At 55.5% G+C, this 17,168-nt stretch overlaps 2 protein-coding genes across 2 annotated transcripts; one reads left to right on the top strand and one right to left on the bottom strand.

Annotated features, from left to right (window-relative positions):
• The first annotated feature begins 1,683 nt into the window (after nt 1-1,683).
• On the top strand, nt 1,684-9,692 carry PNMA8B (PNMA family member 8B). Its single transcript, XM_082370161.1, is given in 7 exon segments — nt 1,684-6,353; nt 6,356-6,449; nt 6,451-6,476; nt 6,479-6,507; nt 6,511-6,646; nt 6,649-6,959; nt 6,961-9,692. Coding segments are annotated over 7 exon segments (1,842 nt in total). The 5' UTR covers nt 1,684-5,920; the 3' UTR covers nt 7,774-9,692.
• Nucleotides 9,693-10,323: 631 nt separating this feature from the next.
• Nucleotides 10,324-13,428, bottom strand: CCDC8 (coiled-coil domain containing 8). The gene has a single exon (XM_082370170.1). The coding sequence runs from the start codon at nt 12,367-12,369 to the stop codon at nt 10,912-10,914; it is 1,458 nt and encodes a 485-aa protein (XP_082226296.1). The 5' UTR covers nt 12,370-13,428; the 3' UTR covers nt 10,324-10,911.
• Between the last annotated feature and the right edge of the window lie 3,740 nt (nt 13,429-17,168).

Below are 17,168 nucleotides of genomic sequence, written 5' to 3'. Positions count from 1 at the left end.
CTTTGGGGAGTGGTGGGGGAGGGTTAGTGATTCCCACAGGAACCACCTGGCTCCCTCCAGGTGAGGGAGGGGATGCCACACGGAGAAATGGAGGCAAAATCACTTAGGAGACGGGGGTGGGAGGTGGGGGGTGGATACTGGGCTGGAAAGCAGGAGATTCTGTCCCCAGGGGATGAAGGGCAGTAGTGAGACTCACTGTACCTGGATAGGGGAGGGCCTGAAAGGGAGTATGGGGCCCTCTCCTTGGCTGGGGGTGTCTGTTGTCGAATCTCTGGAACACTGGTTGGGGAAGAGCATTCAGCCTTTCAGGTGCTCACTGAAGTCATTCCAGCCCAGAGACTTCATTCACTCATTCATTCCATGTTTCTCTAGTGGCTGTTCTGGGACCCACCTGAGCAGGTCGCTGGGAGCAGTGATGACTGAGGCAGGCTCTGCCTCCTGGAGCTCAGAGCCTCGGTGGTCACATACGGAAGCGGAAGCGAGTGCTAGGAGGGAAACGCCTGCATTCTCAGGGGAGGTGGGTCGGAAGAGCTGGGGCTGATTCTGGATTGGGGCCAGCTTCCCGAAACAGGTGACACTGAGCTGAGTCTGAAGGGAGGAGGTGACCCTCTGTGAAGTAGGGAAAGGGAAGAAGTGTTTTCGAGGGGGTTGGTGTATGAAGACCCCAGTGGCTGGATGGAGGACGGGAGACCTGAAGAGCTGAGGGGAATGAGGTGTGGCCGAGTGGGGGAAGAGGCAAGGCCAGGTCCACGGGGAATTGTGAGTTGGTTACACCAGGGATGTGGCCAAGGAGCAAAGGGCGATTGGGTCTCCAAGGCCAGAGCGGGAAGCTTCTCTGCAGTTTAGGCGCTGTGTGACGCTGGGAGAGTTAAACAACATCTCTGAGCCTCACTTTCCTCCTTTGCAAGATACTTTGAGTTGCTGTGCTGGCTTAGGCACGTGGAGGGTTTAGCACACGTCCTGGGGTGCAGTAGGGCTTTCAGTAGTGGTTATTGGTATTAATCCTCCGCAATATCGTAATTCCTTTTTGTACGAAGAGCGGGCTGAGTCGCTGCTTTAGGGATTTGCTGGGTCAGAGCGTCCTCTGGTGGGCACAGGGAGACGTGGCTCAGAGAAGAAAGATGGACCAAAGGTTTAAATTTTAAAGATCTTTCTTCCCTCTCTCCCTCCGTTCCGTTCTCCCTGTCGTCTTTCCTTCCTTCCACACACATCCCCCCAGGACCTGCTTCCGCCTATCTGGAGACCCAGCGGTGACTGCGACAGCCCAGGCCCTGCCCTCCCGGGATTCACAGCCTAGTGTGTGTGTGGGCGGAGGGGTGCCGGTCATAGGACACTCCTGAGTAGAGCTTAACACGGAAGCCGGATACTTCAGGCTGGAAAAAGACCTGGGAGGAGGGCGGGACCGCAGTATGCAGGGCCTCGTAGGCCGAGGCAAGGAGCCTGTGCTTTCTCCCGAGGGCACTGAGGAGCCATAGAGAGGTTTAGAGGAGAGGAGAGACAGGGTCAAGTTTGTGATGTCACGTGGAGGATGAATGGGAAGCGCGGGAGTGGGGCTGGATCAGACTCTCGCCCTCCCTCGGAGTCTCCCCCAGTCTGGCAGTCTGATGGCAGCTCCCACGGACCTGGCCCAAGTCTCCAGGCCAGTGTCCACACACAGAGCTCTGGGTGGCGGTGGCGCCCCGTCAGCCCGCAGGTCCAAGCTCCCTGCGCCCCAGGGCAGGTTCGCTTGGCCTTGGTGAGCCTGAAGGAGAATCTGGCGGGTCCCTCCGGGCGGGGTCTGTCCCTTCATGGGCAGAAGCAACCTTCCCGGCTCCAATAGCGGGGCGAGAGTGGGCGAGGGGTGAGGCGTCGCTTGGTCCCTGCATGCTCTCTGGGGGTCTCCTTGTGGAGTTGGTGGTTTTGTTCACGTGTTATAGATGAGGATGTGGGCGTTTCTGTTTCGGGCTGAGGCATATGTAGTGTATCTGTGTGTTTCATTTGTTAGGGCTGTGTGTGTCTCTCTGTGGATGTAGGTGGGGCGAGGCTCGGGGTGTCAATGAATGGGTTTCTGTGTATGTCTCTGGGTGTGTGCAAATTGTGTGTGTGTGTGTGTGTGTGTGTATGTTTGTAGGAGGGAATAGAGTAGCTCAGTCCAAGTGTGTGTCAATGTCACTTTGTGTGAATGCAAGTGAGTGTGTGTGAGCCAGTGTGTGTTTTGTGTATGTTAGTGTGATTGTGGTACGGACTGACACGAGCCTGATGCCACACCTTGAATCTAGCAAACCTCCAACACCAGCCCCTTCAGTTTGGGGGGGGGCGGGGCGGGGAGATAGATCTGATGCCCGGACCTGGGACCCCCTCCCTCAACACTCTCCCCCGCTCTCAGGGATGTACCAGGTCCCAGAACCGCGGGGAGGGGATAGTGGGGGGCTCTGCGCGCAGTAGATGAAGTTCTGCGGCGCACGCATTGACCACCAGGCGGCGCTCCAGGGCCGCTACTTAAAGACGCACCTGCGAAGGCGCTTCCCCAGCGCTCAAGTGCGCGGGCGAAATAATTTGCTTAAGTTGATTCAGCTCTGAAGTGGGGTGCTGGGGTTCAACACTAACAGCAAGAACAACAATAGCTATTATTTATATATCTCTTAATAACATGCGCTCCGATGATTTAAACGCAAGTTTAGGTGCTCTTACTGTGCACATTTTTACAGATTCAGAGAAGGCAGATGACTTGTCAGAGTCACACAAAGCTGGAATCTGAACCCAGGCGATCTGGCTTGACTCAAGTCACGTCCGTGTGACTCCAGAGTCTGTGAGCGGACCCCTTCCTTGCCGTCTCCGCAAACTCTGGGGGGAGGGGAAGGGAGGGGAAAACTGGGTGTGGAGGAGCGAGGGATGGGGAGAGGCCAGGGTGAGCTGGGGCAGATCATTAGGGACCCGAGGCACCGGGATGGGGACGGTACACGGTCTTGGGGCTCACAGTGGTCTCTACGCAAGCTGCCCCCATTGCGGTCATGGTCAGCTGTGGGTGATCTGGAAGTGACCGGCCGCTGATTCATAACCTCAATAGGACTTGCTGAGTGCTGCGGGGGTTCGCTGGGCGGGAGCACGCCACAACCTCTCCTATCTTCCTGACGATGCTAAGAGAAGGTGATCCCCATTTTCAGGGACGTAAATGGAGGCACGGAGAGGTTAGTTACCTGTCCAAAGCAGTAAGGATGGGATGGGTGTGTGCTGGTTATTTTTGCTGCATAACAAACCACCCTAAACTCACTGGCATAAAACAAAAATGTTTAATTATGTTCATGGAGTCTGTAGGTCAGCATAATGAAAGGGAGTAATGGGGAATGGCTTTTTTTCAGTTCCACAACGTCTGGTGCCTTAGCTGGGGTGACTCCAATGGCTAAGGTCTGGAATCATTTGGAAGCTTCATCAGTCATGTCTGGTGCCTGGTCTGGGATGACTTGAAAACTGGGCTTAGCTGGAGATGTTGACTTGAGCACCTCCATTGGTCTCTCCGTGTGAGTTGGGCTTCCTCACAGCATGGAGGTTAAGTTTCAAGCAGGAATGTCCTGGGAGGGAGGTCTCGAGAGCAAATATTCCAAGAGAAGTGGGCAAAAGGCTTTTATAACTGGCCTTGGGAGACACATAGCATCACTTCTGCCATACTTGTCGAGGCAGTCACAGCTTGTCCAGCTTCAGATTCAAGAAAAGGGTATGTGGACGCCGCTTCCAGATGGCAGTCAAAGAACTTGTAGCCAGGACTTCCCTGGTGGCACAGTGGTTAAGAATCTGCCTGCCAATGCAGTAGACACAGGTTTGAACCCTGGTCTGGGAAGATCCCACATACCGCAGAGCAACTAAGCCTGTGGCGCTGCAACTAGAGAAAGCCCGCACACAGCAACGAAGACCCAACACAGCCAAAAATAAAGAAACAAATTTATATTAAAAAGGAAATCTATTCTTAAAATTCATTTCACCTGTTTTTTATTTATTGAAGGTGTACGTTAGCAAACTTAACATTTTGCATGTGGCTTGCCTTGGGGGCCCGCATTATATTTCTGTCGGACAACGCTGCTCTAGAGAGAAGGATAACATCCATTTGGGACCAGGAGGGCGAAAGGAAAAGAGGAAAGCAGGGAAAATAAGAGCTGCAGGGGCGTGGGTAGGAGAGTGAATAAGCGATTTGGTTTGCCCTAGGCCCAGTTGCCATGGTAACTTTGCAATTAAACTCTTCCTACGTTAAAAAAAAAAAAAAAGGAAGTGTTTGGGTTCCTTCTTTATTTATATACTTATTTATTTAACAATTAAATTAATTTATATATTTATGTTAAATGATTATATCATGATAAGTTCTCAAGAAAGGAAGTCCCTTCCTTCCTGGAGCCATCTTTCAAGGAGCACTAACTCTGAGCCAACCTCTGTTCCAAGGGCTTTCATGGATTATCACCTCTAATCTCCTTTAGGATCCGATGAGGTAGGGTTAATGGTTATCGCCATTTCACAGAGGAGCAAACCGAGGCGTAGAGAAGCCCAGGGACCTTCCCAGAGTCACTGCGTGGGCAGCGAGCAGCAGTAGGAACTCAATAGCTGGGCCACAGCGCCTGATTTACATAGAGTTACGGGTGGGGGAGGTTTATAAAGGATGGTGATGCAGATGTGTATTTAGAGTAGCTATGATATTCACCTGTCCCAGCCTGTGGACCCAGTCAGCGGAAATGCCTTCTTGCGGAATTCACGTCTGATCTCACTGAGGATCATACATGTACAGAAACTGTGTACAAAAACACACGGTGAATTGTACGTGCATCGTTATGGCTACAGAAACATCTGCAAGAGCGAGGCCTCATTGAACGAGGCCCGTACCCCATTAGTGAGGGCTGTGGACCCCAAATGATGCCCGCACCTCACAGCTGAGGCCTGTGCACCCTTATTGAAGCCCGTCCCCACTGAGTGAGGCCCGAAAACTCTGAGTGAGTCCTGGTTCCACCGTGGGAGGCCATAGGCTTTTTTTTTTTTTTTTTTTTTTTTTGTCCGCGCCGCGCCGCTTGCGGGATCTTAGTTTCCAGACCAGGGATCGAACCTGTGCCCCCTGCTGTGGAAGCGCGAAGTCCTAACCACTGGACCGCCAGGGAAGTCCCCCCCCACCGCTTTTTTCCCCCCATAGCCCTTGATTTACGTCTCTGTATTCTGAACTCCACCTACACTGTGGAGGGGAATTACAACCCTGCAGGAAGCCGGTCCTCTACCGAAAGGAGGTCTTTATCCCCTGAAGGAGCTCGGGTCCCCCTGACTGCTGTCTCACCCCCTGTGAATATGGTCTTTTGGGGCTCATCACTGATGGTGGTCCCACCCCCTGAGTCTTCCATTCCTCAGGCTCGTCCAGAGCCGGCTCCTCAGACCCCAGCAACTCCGACCCCGGCTCCGGCCCGCAGTGTTGCCATGGAGATGGGGTGCAGCTGGGAGGCGGGGCTAGCCCGTGTGCGCAGGCGCAGGGCGGAGCAGCCCCGTCGCCCGGAACTGCTGAGATTGAGCAGAGGGTGCAAGGCCAGACCCGGCCACAGGCAGGCAAGCGTGGCGTCCCTCCCCGCGCCGCTCCGGGTGCCCACGGCGCCGCCCTCCCCAGCACCTGTCCCGGGCGCCGCGGTGTCACTTAGCCTCTGTCAGGAACAAAGGGCGGAGGGGCCGGGCCGGTGGCACCCCTGGGGTTGACTCGTAAGCTTCCTGCGGATGCTAGGATCCCTGTGGGGAGGGGCCTCGGGAAAGGACGCTGCGTCAGCCGCCCAGGGGCAGCTGGAGCCCGAGCCTTGCCACATTCACCTGAACTTGAACTCCAAGCCCTGTGGCGCTGTTCCAGAGTGGCATTTGCACAGGGGACCGCAGCCCACGTCCGCCTCGGGCTCCCTCCTGCTCCGCGATCAGCGCCAGCGGCGGCACCGTGGCCATGAGCCTTTTGGGGGACTGGTGCAGGGGGCTGGCCGTGGACGTGCACAGGGCCCTGCTGGTCACCGGCATCCCGGAGGACCTGGAGCAGACAGCCATCGAAGCCGTCCTGAAGCCGGCCTTGCTGCCCCTGGGCAAGTTCAGGCTGCGGAACACGAGGGCCCTGAGGGACGAGAAGGTCAAGGCCGCCCTGATGGAGTTTGTGAAGGGCATTAATCACGGTGCCGTCCCCAAGGAGATCCCGGGCAAGGACGGCGTCTGGAGGGTTCTGTGCAAGGACAGCGCGGAGGGTACGAGAGTCCTGAGGCAGATGAAACGCTTGCTGCTGGATAAAAGGCCCCCACAGGCCGCAGTGGCCAGGGCCCCCGGGGACACGCCCACCCCTCCCGCTTCGGAGACCCTGGCTCTGGGGTCGGGGCCGGGGGTAAGGGAGGCTGGCCCCCTCTTGGTGCAGCCAAAGATGCTAGGAGGGGCCGTCGGGGTCGCAGAAACAGAACCAGAGGCAGCAGGTTGACCAGAAGAGCAAGAAGTGGGGCGTGGAGGGCGGCCATCCACGTCGGGGAGCGGGAGTCCCAAGACTCTTCCGGCTAGAGCCTGGGTATCGTGATCGAGGAGATGGACAAGGAAGACTTGAGAGGGGATGGCGAACAGAGCGCGCTGTACACCACCCTCCAGGCCGCCGCGAAGGAGCTCTTTAGGAAGTGGGCCCTCCAGAGGGAAAGAGATGATGGAACGGTCCCAGCGAGTTCTTGGCCCTGACAACGGTGATGGACAAAGCCAAGAAGAGGGAGATGGAGAAAGATTTCCCTGGGGCTGAGTCGATCAGCCTGAACATCAAAGAAGACCGGAGCAAAATTCCAGACTTAGTGGCCCTACTCGCAGTGAGAGACGCGTCGGACGAGGAGACCATGGGCAGCGACGCCTCCCAAAGCGAGTCTCAGGAAAACGGGGATCAAGAAAGAGAGGGGGTGGACATTCCCGAGTTTGTGGCCATTGTGGCTTGTACGGACCCCGCGGACCACTCCGCCCGCGACGAGATGTTTGAAAATCGCTTCTGTGATCGAGTTGTTGGGCTGGAGCGACAAGGAAGCTGCCCTGCCCGAGGTCTTGTCCGTCATGGCCAAGGACACTTCCGGAACCCGAGTGAAGGTGGAGGAGGCAGGCCGCCAGGTGGACGCTGTGGTCCTGAGGAAGGCCAAAGACGGCGGTCACCTGCTGGGATGCATCTCCACCGTGGCTGAGCCTCAGACCCCCTCCAAAGGGAAGAAGGCTCCCGGTGGCTTGCTGGCGGGCTGGGGCGAGGACGAGGAAGATGAGGGCGGCCTCCTGGATCTAGTGGCGCTCCTGGCGGTCCAGGACGTGGCTGAGGTGACGGAGGAAGAAAAGGAAAAGGCCTGGCAGAGCGGGAGGTTCAGATGCGCTAAAGGCAACCTGGGGGAGGTCTTGGCGCTGCTGGCGGCCCGCAGGAACAGGGAGTCGGAGGAGACGTCGGAGGACGTGGAGAGCGAGGAGTCGGAGCCCGAGGACCGCGCGTCCAGGAAGCCCCGGGCCAAGCGGGCCCGCACGGCCTTTAGGGCTCTGGGTTGGGCGGGCTGGGCAGCGGCTCCTGTCCCGTCGGGGACCCACGGGACCCGCAAAACCCGAGGGGGTGGCGGCGGCCCCGGCGGGCTGGGCATCCCTCCCGAGACGGAAGCCCAGGACGAGGCGGCAGGAAGCAAGAGCAGGAAGGGGCGCGCGGGCGCTGGGGCGCAGGCCAAGGGCGGCCAGCCCAGGGCTCGGCCGCCCGCCGGCTCCAAGTCCGCTCGTGGGAAGAAGGCTGGTCGGGGCAAGAGGCTGCCGCCCAAATGCCGCTAAGGCCACGGCGAGGCTGCGGCTGCCGGTGGGGCCCCAGCTCCGCCCCTCGGCCCTCCCCGCCGCGGCAGCCGCTGAACCGTGCGCTCTGAGCTCTAAAGTGCGCGCCCGCCCGCCGCTCGTTCCCCTGTCCTTTCAATCCCTCCTTTGCAGGTGGCGCGAGCGAGCCCAATGGAAGAAGGAAGAGTGTAACGGGCGCCCGCGGAGGCAGCAGCCCTAGGTGATGGGACGGGGTCTCAGGGACACCCCAGCGGGATTGTCTTTGGGTCTCCCGCGTTAGCACAGGGGTGAGCGTGTCCGTGGACACTGGGCACCGGGGGAGGCCAGCAGTGCCAGTGAGTTCTTTCTGGCTGTTCGTAGAGCCCCGATCCCTTCCAGACTCATGCTTCTGGCCAGCGTCTCTGTGCCCCTGTCCTCCGCCCCAATCTGATGGGGGCCGGACTCTGTGATGGAGGCTCGGCCACCCAGCTGCGCAGGGGGTGTCAGGATGTAGCTGAGCCTTCAGTCAGGAAGGCTGAACCTCCCTGCAGGGGGAGGAGATGATTCCAGGAAGAGAAGCCTGAGAGGCAGAGGGGTTGCTCCTGGGGGAGGGAAAAAGAGGTGGGGGAGGGAAAGGGAGGGGCTGGGCTCTGGTGACCAGGACCAAGGGAGGAGGGGAAGGAAGAGAGAGAGAGACCCACACCTGCCCTGCCCATCTGAAGTGTAGCTGGTAGAAATACACCAGCTCCTCAAGGCCAAAGCCACCTGCTGGTGCCCAGAAACTGAATCTGTCACTCAGCCTGCACGGTGTTTTCAAGAAGTGGGAATTATTTGCAACATTTTCAGTTTGGGACAATTCATATACAGAATGTTGGATTTTCTCTGCAGTACCAGGCAGTTCTCCTTCCACGGGCCTGTGGCTCCCACTGGACGTCCCACCAGCTGTCCCCCACCCCACCTCCCGTGGGCTGACTCCCCTCAGCGCTGGAGGGGAGGGGTACGGCCGGCAGATACCCGAGGGAAGCGCTCTCAGGAGGCAGGAACAGCCCGTGCAAAAGCCCCGAGCCAGGGCTGTGGTGATTGGGGTTTATTCGTGTATAACCCTTGACTGCTCAGGTGCCAGGATTCCCTGCTAAGCGTAGGGGAGACCGTGTCTCCAAAACAGGCCACCTGCCTTCACGGGGGTGGCTGTCTATTTGGATTCCACGTGACTGGAGTTTAGATTGTGAGCGTGCAGAGGTCCCTGGGGTCGGGGCGAGCAGACAGGCCGGGAGCGTGCCCCCCTCCCCTTCCTGGGACCTCTAGAAGGAAGCTGTCCCACCCCTCGTTCTGCTCAAACGGAGACAGGGGCCCCCTGAGACTCCCGGGGATGTGCCCTGGTCCTAGAACGGCCTGGAGGGAGAAGCCAGGGCTCCAGGAACAGAAAACGAGAAGCCTTTCCCTCTATTCCGTTCCTCAAAGCCTGTTGCCCACGAGGCCCCGCCTTCCTTATTGCAGGTCCCGCCCCAGGAAAGGACGCTCCGCCCCGCTACAACTAGGCCTGAGGAGGTAGCGTCAACTCAGGCGAGTTGCCGTGGCCCATTTATCCACCAGGTGGCGCTCCAAGACCGATGGTTAAAATCGCGTCGTGGTGGCTCTCAGGGTGCGCCCACTGTCCCAACCAGGAGGCGCTCTGGGACCGATGGTTAAAATCAAGGGGACGATGGCCCTTCTTGAGCACTAAAGGTGCGTGGGGTACTGGTCCACTGCCTTGAAACTTCAAAGCTCCGCCTGTTTTTTGAACGCCAGGCTGCCGAAAGTTGACTTTCCTGTAAGCCAGCAGTTCTCAAAATAAGGTCCTGAAACCAGCTGCAACCACGTCTCCTGGGGACTTCTTAGGAATGCGTATTCTCGTCCCCCCGCCCCCACCAGCCCTACAGCCCTACTGAGTCAGGTCTAAGAAGCTCAGGAGGACCCAGGTGGCCTTCAGACCTTCCTCCAAGAATTCCCTTTTCTCCTGCCTGTATCGAGGTTGGGGCATGGTCACTTGCTGTGTTTTTCCCCCAGTGAGGTTGGGTGAGGGGACACAAAACAACACAGAGAAATGTCCCCCAGCTCCCATGGCATGTAGCAACCCAATGTCTCCCGATTATAAGGGCCAGTCACAGTATACTCCTCACTACCACATCGCAACTCACCTTTTGCCCTGTTCCTATCGCAATTAATTTTTTTCAATGTGTCCAGGAGCCAAGCTGCCCCAGGAGATGTTTGTGGGGCTTGATCAAAACAGATTCCTGGGCCGCACAGCCCGCACCAGCAATTCACAGCTCTGGCACGAAGGGCTCCAGAACCCGCGTTTTGGCCACGTTTCCCAGATGATTATTCTGTATTTGGTAGCCAAGATGTGACGAAGCCATGTAAACTGCAGGCCCTGGACCCACCAAGCCTGCAGAACCCAGGAGTGTGGGGATGGCAAGCAAAGTGACTTAAACACAAGTCGCCATCACGGAGGGCGGGAGGGGAGGGGAGGGGACACAAGGGTGTGACAAAATCACCCTGGAGCATTCTTCAGTTGCCGAGTCCACAGCCGAGAAATAAGTTTGTAAACACTTTTATTTGCATGTTGACCTGCGCCCTCTTTTTAAGTTCCAGGAGGCAGTGAGTTTAAGTGTGCAGGCGAAAGGGCGAAGAAAAAGGAGAAGAGGAAGGAATTTCTCCCTCACCTCTCTCCCTTTTTCAAGCTGAGCACCTAGAATTGCATATGAAGAAGTTAAAATCATGGGTGATGCGAACCCGTTGTATGGGTTTCTTTATTTACATTCCTTGGGTTACTATAAAGAGTCTATATTTTAAAAATCAATGCATGGGGAATTCCCTGGCGGTCCAGTAGTTAGGATTTGGCACTTTCACTGCCGGGCCCAGGTTCAATCCCTGGTCCGGGAATTAAGATCCCACAAGCCACGTGAAAAAAAATTAAATCAATGCATGAGAGATACAATTTTAAAAAGAAAAGAAAAAGGGGTGTTAGATGGAGATGTGCGGCGCACTGCCAGGCCCTTGCTGTACCTCCATTTTCAAGTGTGAAGATAGCATCTCTGTCCAAGTGTCGGAGTTAGGGACGCACCCTGAGTGGCCCATACTGTGGCAGGTGGCGAGGTCCTCCGTGGCCCCCCTGCCCTCACCTCACAGCTGGTCTTCCTGCTCTCCGTGCTCTGCCTCTGCTCTGGCCTCAGCCCTCAGGACCCTGAGGCTCCTAGCCCCGCCTGCCCTGGGGACTCTCTTGGGCAGGGTGGGCAACCGGGGAGTGTGCCAGAAGGCTCTCCGGCGCTTTCGAAACCATGAAAAGCGTCCAGGGGTCTGGAACCTCACTGTCTTGACCTGTTTCCGGGTCCTAGATCCTGGGGTGACCCCTGGGACCCTCCCAGCAGCTGAGGATTCAACTCCCTGGACAGCTGGGGTCTCTGCTCTCTGATTATTTGCAGCTTCTGCCCTCTGGTCAGATATGGCCTCTGCCCCATCAGATACAGCCTCTGCTCCCTGGACATCTGGTGCCTCTGCCCTCTGATTATCTGCATCCTCTACCCTCTGGACAGCTGGGGCCTCTGCCCTCTGATTGTCCAGAGCCTCTACCCCCTGGACAGCTATGGCCTCTGCCCTCTGATTGTCCAGAGCCTCTGCCCCCTGGACAGCTATGGCCCCTGCTCTTTGATTATCTACAGCCTCCACCCTCTGATTATCTACAGCCTCCACTCTCTGCTCATCTATAGCCTCTGCCCCCTGAGCTCTGGCTGCTGCTTCCTCTCTCCTGCGACGCCGGAATGAGGCCCAGTTGATCTTAGGCCTCCACCGTCTTGGGGGGCTCTCAGGCACCTGCCCATCTCCTGCATTTCCCACATTATCCCCCAGGCTGGCGCTGCGTGACACTGATGCGCCATCCCTCTCCAACCTGGTAGAGGCCTGCCAGGCTTCGCCCACCCCTGGGCTGGACCTCGGTGCCCAGCCCTTCACCCTCCGCTTCAGCTTCCCCCAGGACACCTGGCTGACATACTCCCGCCACCTGTCCGCTTTGGACAGCTGGGGCACCGGGTTGTCCTCAAACATGGGCACTGGCAGGTTCACCCGGCGGCGGGCTGGCGGCACGCTGGGCTTCTTCTCCCCTCGCCGGAGGAAGGCCTCCACCAGTTCCTCATCATCCTCGCTCTCCAGGTCGCTCCCAAGGAATTTGCTGCCCAGGTAACTGACAGGCATTTTGCGCACCTTCCTGCCACGCCCCGTGCCTTTGTGGCCCTTGTCACCCTTGTCTCTGGAGGTCTCGAAGTCGCTGAACTCGCTGTCACTGGCGTTGCTGCTGTCATAAGTGCCCACGACCAGCCGGGGAGGTGGGGTCACCATCTGCTGGACTCTCCTCATCCGGGGCCCCTTGGGTTTTTTGGGGGGTTGGGGTGGATGCGGGGTGCTCTTCTCAATGATGCGGGCCACATCCTCCAGGGTGCGGCCTTCTTCCTCCAGAAACTGGATCAGCCGCTCCCGAAATTCCGCCTCCTTGGTGGCCGGCTTGGAGATGACCCTCCAGACGCCTCCCGCCAGCCGGACTTCGCGGGGGATGAGCAAATAGTCCACGTCCTCCCCGATCTGCAGCATTCCCACTGTGGAGTCCTCCTCCCGGCGAAACACCTTGCCGATCTTCTTAAAGGTCCCCACGGGCTTCAAGGCTTCCACGAGGACGTCCAAATCCACATCTTTGCAGACGTCGGGGACACTCCAGAGGATCAGGCAGTCGGGGGATGGGAGGAAGCCCCAGGGGAACCAGCCCCCCACATGGCTTTTCTCGAGGGTCTTTAAAATCTCCAGGGTGAAATCTGGGGTGGGGGCAATGAGCCCAAACTACTCGTAGCCCCGAGTCTTGGGGGTGAGGGTGGGGTCTCGGCAGCGCCTCCGGGAGAGTCTCACCTCCCAATTTCTCTGCCTGCAACGAGTCTGGTCTTGATCAAGTCCCGCTCCCCTCAAGGACTGGTGGGAATCAATTTCCAGGATGCTTACGTGAGCCGGGATGAGGTCAGTCCTGAGGCTCCAAGCCCACAGCAAGCTGCAAACGGGTGTCCCGCCTGCAGCTGCGATACAGGGGCTGCCCGGTGGCTCTTCCTGTTCCAGGGACGTGCCTGGAACTTGGGAGAGAACTTCGCAGACAAAGACGGCTCAGCCGTGGCTATTCAATATGGCCGAGGCGCTTGGAGGCCGCAGCCCAGCTCCCCAGGAGGGTCTCCGGCCACTAGGCAGGCTGCCACCCCGGTCCAGGCTGACCTTGACGCACCTCGCGCCTCCCAGCCCGAGCGCTCAGTGCCGAGGAGCGCGCGCGCGCACGAAGCTCCTCCTCGCCTTCCCCCCGGATGAGGCCCACCTCCCCCCTTCTCATCTTACACTCCGGGACTCGGGAAGACTGACAAGGGGGCTGTCCACTCCCTTCGGGACACCCTCGCTCCCCTCCCCCACAGGGGTGTGGCCGCGCCCCGGGCCTCTCAGGGGCCCTATCTTCCAAGCTGAACGCCCGCGCCGAAGCCCAAGCCCACGTCAGCACCTTTCCCCAAGAAAGGCAGCAGTTCCCAAACTAAACAGTTGCCATCCTAAACGTGCGGGTTCCAGCCAAGCCCTGAAGGTGGGCGTGCTAATGGGACAGTCCCTTTGAAAGCCATTGGCACTGTATATTACCGTTTTAAAATCGCGTGACTTTTGGTACCAGCAGTTCCTACCTATATACCGAGATGTGTGGGTGGAGAACTTGGTACCAGGGTCTTTCTGCACCAACCGCAGTGTGGGGCTTGGCACACAGTAGGTGCCCAAGAAATATTTTTGAGTGAATGAATGTGTTACCGACCAGGGTTCTTGACCCCTTAATCAGTAGAAATTGATCAGAGGCCAGACAAGAAATTCAGGCAAGGCTTTACTGGGGCCCCTGCGGCAGCGGGGCGCGGGGTGGGGGGGGAGCGAGAACACACAGCAGGTTCCCTTGCTGGCTCGCTCCCTGGGGCCGGGGGGTTGGGGGGCGAGCTTGTTCCTTATATGGGGTGAGGGTAAGGGTGTGTCCAGGGGTCCGGCTGGAGCGGTGGCTTAGATGGTTTTGCCCACCCCTTAGGTGATGTTGTGTGCAGGGGGCATGCGCAGTACCCTGCTTTTGCTCCCGACCCCCTGCTTTTGTTCCCGACCCCCTTGCTTTTGTTCTGGGCTCTTCCAAAGTGGCAGTTGGACTTTTTGGTATCTTTTGTCCAGCATTTGCCCTAACTGCGCATGCGTGCAGTTACTTTTAGTCCCATATAGTTTCCTTGTATTCTGTTGCTGGAGGAGACGTGTGTCCAGGTGCAAGGATGGCAGCACTGCAGCAAAGGGTCCCAGGCCCCAGCCTGTCTCAGATAAACCTAATTGTTCATCAGTAGGAATTGACTAAACTGCACAGCTCTGTTCTTATAGTGATGTACTAGGCAGCTATGAAAAAAAAGAAGTGACTGAGAATAGTCACCTTTTATGGAGCACTTCCTATGTACTAGGCATCATTCTAAGTGCTCTCTACGAATTAACTCATGAAATTAACTCACCAAAACATTATGAGACAGGTAATATGATGATCATTCCCATTTTATAGCTGAGGAAATAAAATCACTTGCTCAAGGTCACATGGCCAGAAAGTATTGGAACCTGGATTTGAATCTGAAACAGTCTGACGTGTGTGTGAGCGTGTGCGCATGCGAAGGCCAAAGGGTCTAGGTGCGTATGTTTACTCATCACATATATAAGTACCGCCCCAAATGGCTGTGTCTGGGGAGGGGGACTAGGGACCCCCAGAGGTGGCAGAGACATGTACTTTTCACTCTATATCCTTTGGGATTCCTTAGATTTTTAGCAATCGAAAATGTTTATTAAGGGAATTCCTTGGAGGTCCAGTGGTTGAGACTCCACTCTTTCACTGCCAAGGGCGCGGGTTCAATCCCTGGTTGGGGAATTAAGATCCCACAAACCCTGCGGCGGGGCCAAAAAAGAAAAGAAATGTTCATTAAAGTAAGTTAAATTAAATCGAAGGTCCTCAGACCTGGCCACAGACTTAGTGGGTCAGGATCCCTGGGACGTGTTGACCAAGATTTGCAAAGCTTCCCAGGTAACTCTGAGGCCCACGAAGCCCTATTAAATCTCCCCACTTCCCTCTCTCTTCCTCTCCTCCTCACTCCACTCCAGCCACACCTGCCTCCTTACTTTTCATCCAACACACAGGCTTACTGCCACCTCAGGGCCTTTGCACTTGCTGTTCCCAACACCCAAAATGTTCTGCTCCCACCTCCTCTTGGCAATCTCCTACAGCTCAAAGGTCATCATTTTAGAAAGGTCATACTGCCCGCCACCCCTAAACTACTGGTTGGCCTCTACCCTCTTCTGGGCGCTCCAGTCCAGGAATCCTTAACCCTTTCTGTGCCATAGACCCTTTTCAGGATAGTTTTTCAATGCATAGAATTGCGTCCATGGGATTACAAAGGAGACCAATTATAACGAAATAGAACTGTTAAAAGAAAAATCGCAACAACAAAACCTGTGAACTAATGACTTTAATATAAAGTATAAAAATGAACACGTGTAATTTTAACTCACCACGTGTGATTTTATTTCACTCTTGAAGGAACCAGGCAGATGTTTAGGGAAAGAAGGAAGGGAGAAAAAACGAAGGGAAGGGAGAGAGGGAAAGAAGGAAGGAAGAAAGATGCTTGAGGGGCGGGGGACGGTTAAGGTCTCGCTGAGACCTTTTCACAGTTATTGGCTCATTCGGGTTGTTTTTGCTTTTGCAGAGCCGGGTCGTTAGGCTTCGCTGGATTTTCTCCTCCTCCTTCTCACAAGCTCTATCCCAGCCGCCGGGGTCAGCCCTTCACCGGGCCTCCCGCCACTGCGCCCCTCCCTTCTGCACAATTTCTCTCCCCGCCTCCCAGCGTTCTCCATGGCAACGAGGAGATGCACTCTTTCCCGAGGGTCCGCTCTGAGAGGGTGGGCGGAGGCGGAGGGTGGAGCAGGGCAGCCCCTCCTCTCAGCCTCTTATAACTTCCCTCGGCCTGATCCCACAAGTCAGCTTCCCTGAGAAGCTGCTTTGTAGAGGTCCGAAGCTAAAAATTTCTACGACACCTCTGGTTGAGGAATGTTGGCTTAAGAATCCAACTCTGAGAAGTCAAGGCTTCCACGTGGGAATGGCCTCGCAGATGAGGCATTGGGTTTTGTAACTGGTAAAAATTGTGTTTGCGGGTGGGTGGGGGGGAGGGTTATCCTAGAAATAAAACCCTCAAGTGTTCAACATTGTTACAAAAATTGCCAACCCCTGAGCAGTTCCGCTGTGGGTGATTTAGATTACCCAGCTCTCTGGCAGGCGAGATTCTCCAGCCGCCCCAGAAGAAAACGATATAGTTCCCACTTCTATACTTGTTTAAAAGAAATGAAAAATCCAAAAAGAATGGAGGAAGAAAACAAAACATGGCTCAACTCTCTCTACCCAGCTACACTTGGTTGCCACTTTAAAAAAAAATTAATAAAAGTGACACACACACTTAAGAAAATGCTGAAGTTACAGAAAGGTTAAAATGAAAAACAAGTCTCCCTCCCCCAGTCCCAAGCCTCCAGCCTCTCCCCTCAAAGTAACCACAGTTAAATGCCTCTGCACTTTTTTTTCTAAAAAAAAATGCTTGCATGGGTAATTTTAGAATTTAACCCATGAGGATTTTAAACATCATCCTGAATTATTTTCATTACATCATTTACCACTTCCTCGTATTTTCTTATTTATTTATTGTCTCACCCTATTAGAATACTAGCCCCAGGAGAGCAGGGATATTTGTCTGGTTTGTTCGCTGCTGAATTTGCAGAATCTAGAACAGTGCTGATTGGAGCTCAAAATATTTGTTGAATGAGTGAATGAGGGGATTGGGCTAGATCTAGTGCTATAAAACTTGCTTTTTTCACTTAATAGCATGTCTTGAAGTCTTTCTATATCAGTACAAGCAGATCAATGTCAGTTTTCTTTTTTCTCAACAGCTTCCATCTTTGCGTAAGCCCTCAAGCCTGGAATGTAATAATACTGATAATAATTCATTTTTCTTGAGCACCTATTTTATCCCCAACCCTGTGCATTTTCGCTTTTAATCCCACAACCCCTCCTAAACAAGTATTATTCCCATTTTTCAGATGAGAAAAACTGAGGCCAAAGGCAGCCACACAGCTAAGAAGTGGCAGAACTTTGAATCACTCAGGATTCTTAGATTCCAGCCTCCTACTTCTTTTTTTTTTTTTAAGTCTTTATTGAAATTGTTACAATATTGCTTCTGTTTTATGTTTTGGTTCCTTGGTTGCAAGCATGTGGGATCTCAGCTCCCCCACCAAGATCGAATCCACACCCCCTGCATTGGAAGGGGAAAGCTTAACCA

Source organism: Balaenoptera borealis (assembly GCF_965194805.1).
Source record: "Balaenoptera borealis genome assembly, chromosome: 19".
Taxonomy (NCBI): Eukaryota; Metazoa; Chordata; class Mammalia; order Artiodactyla; family Balaenopteridae; genus Balaenoptera; species Balaenoptera borealis.
This window is presented reverse-complemented; position numbering and strand designations above follow the sequence as displayed.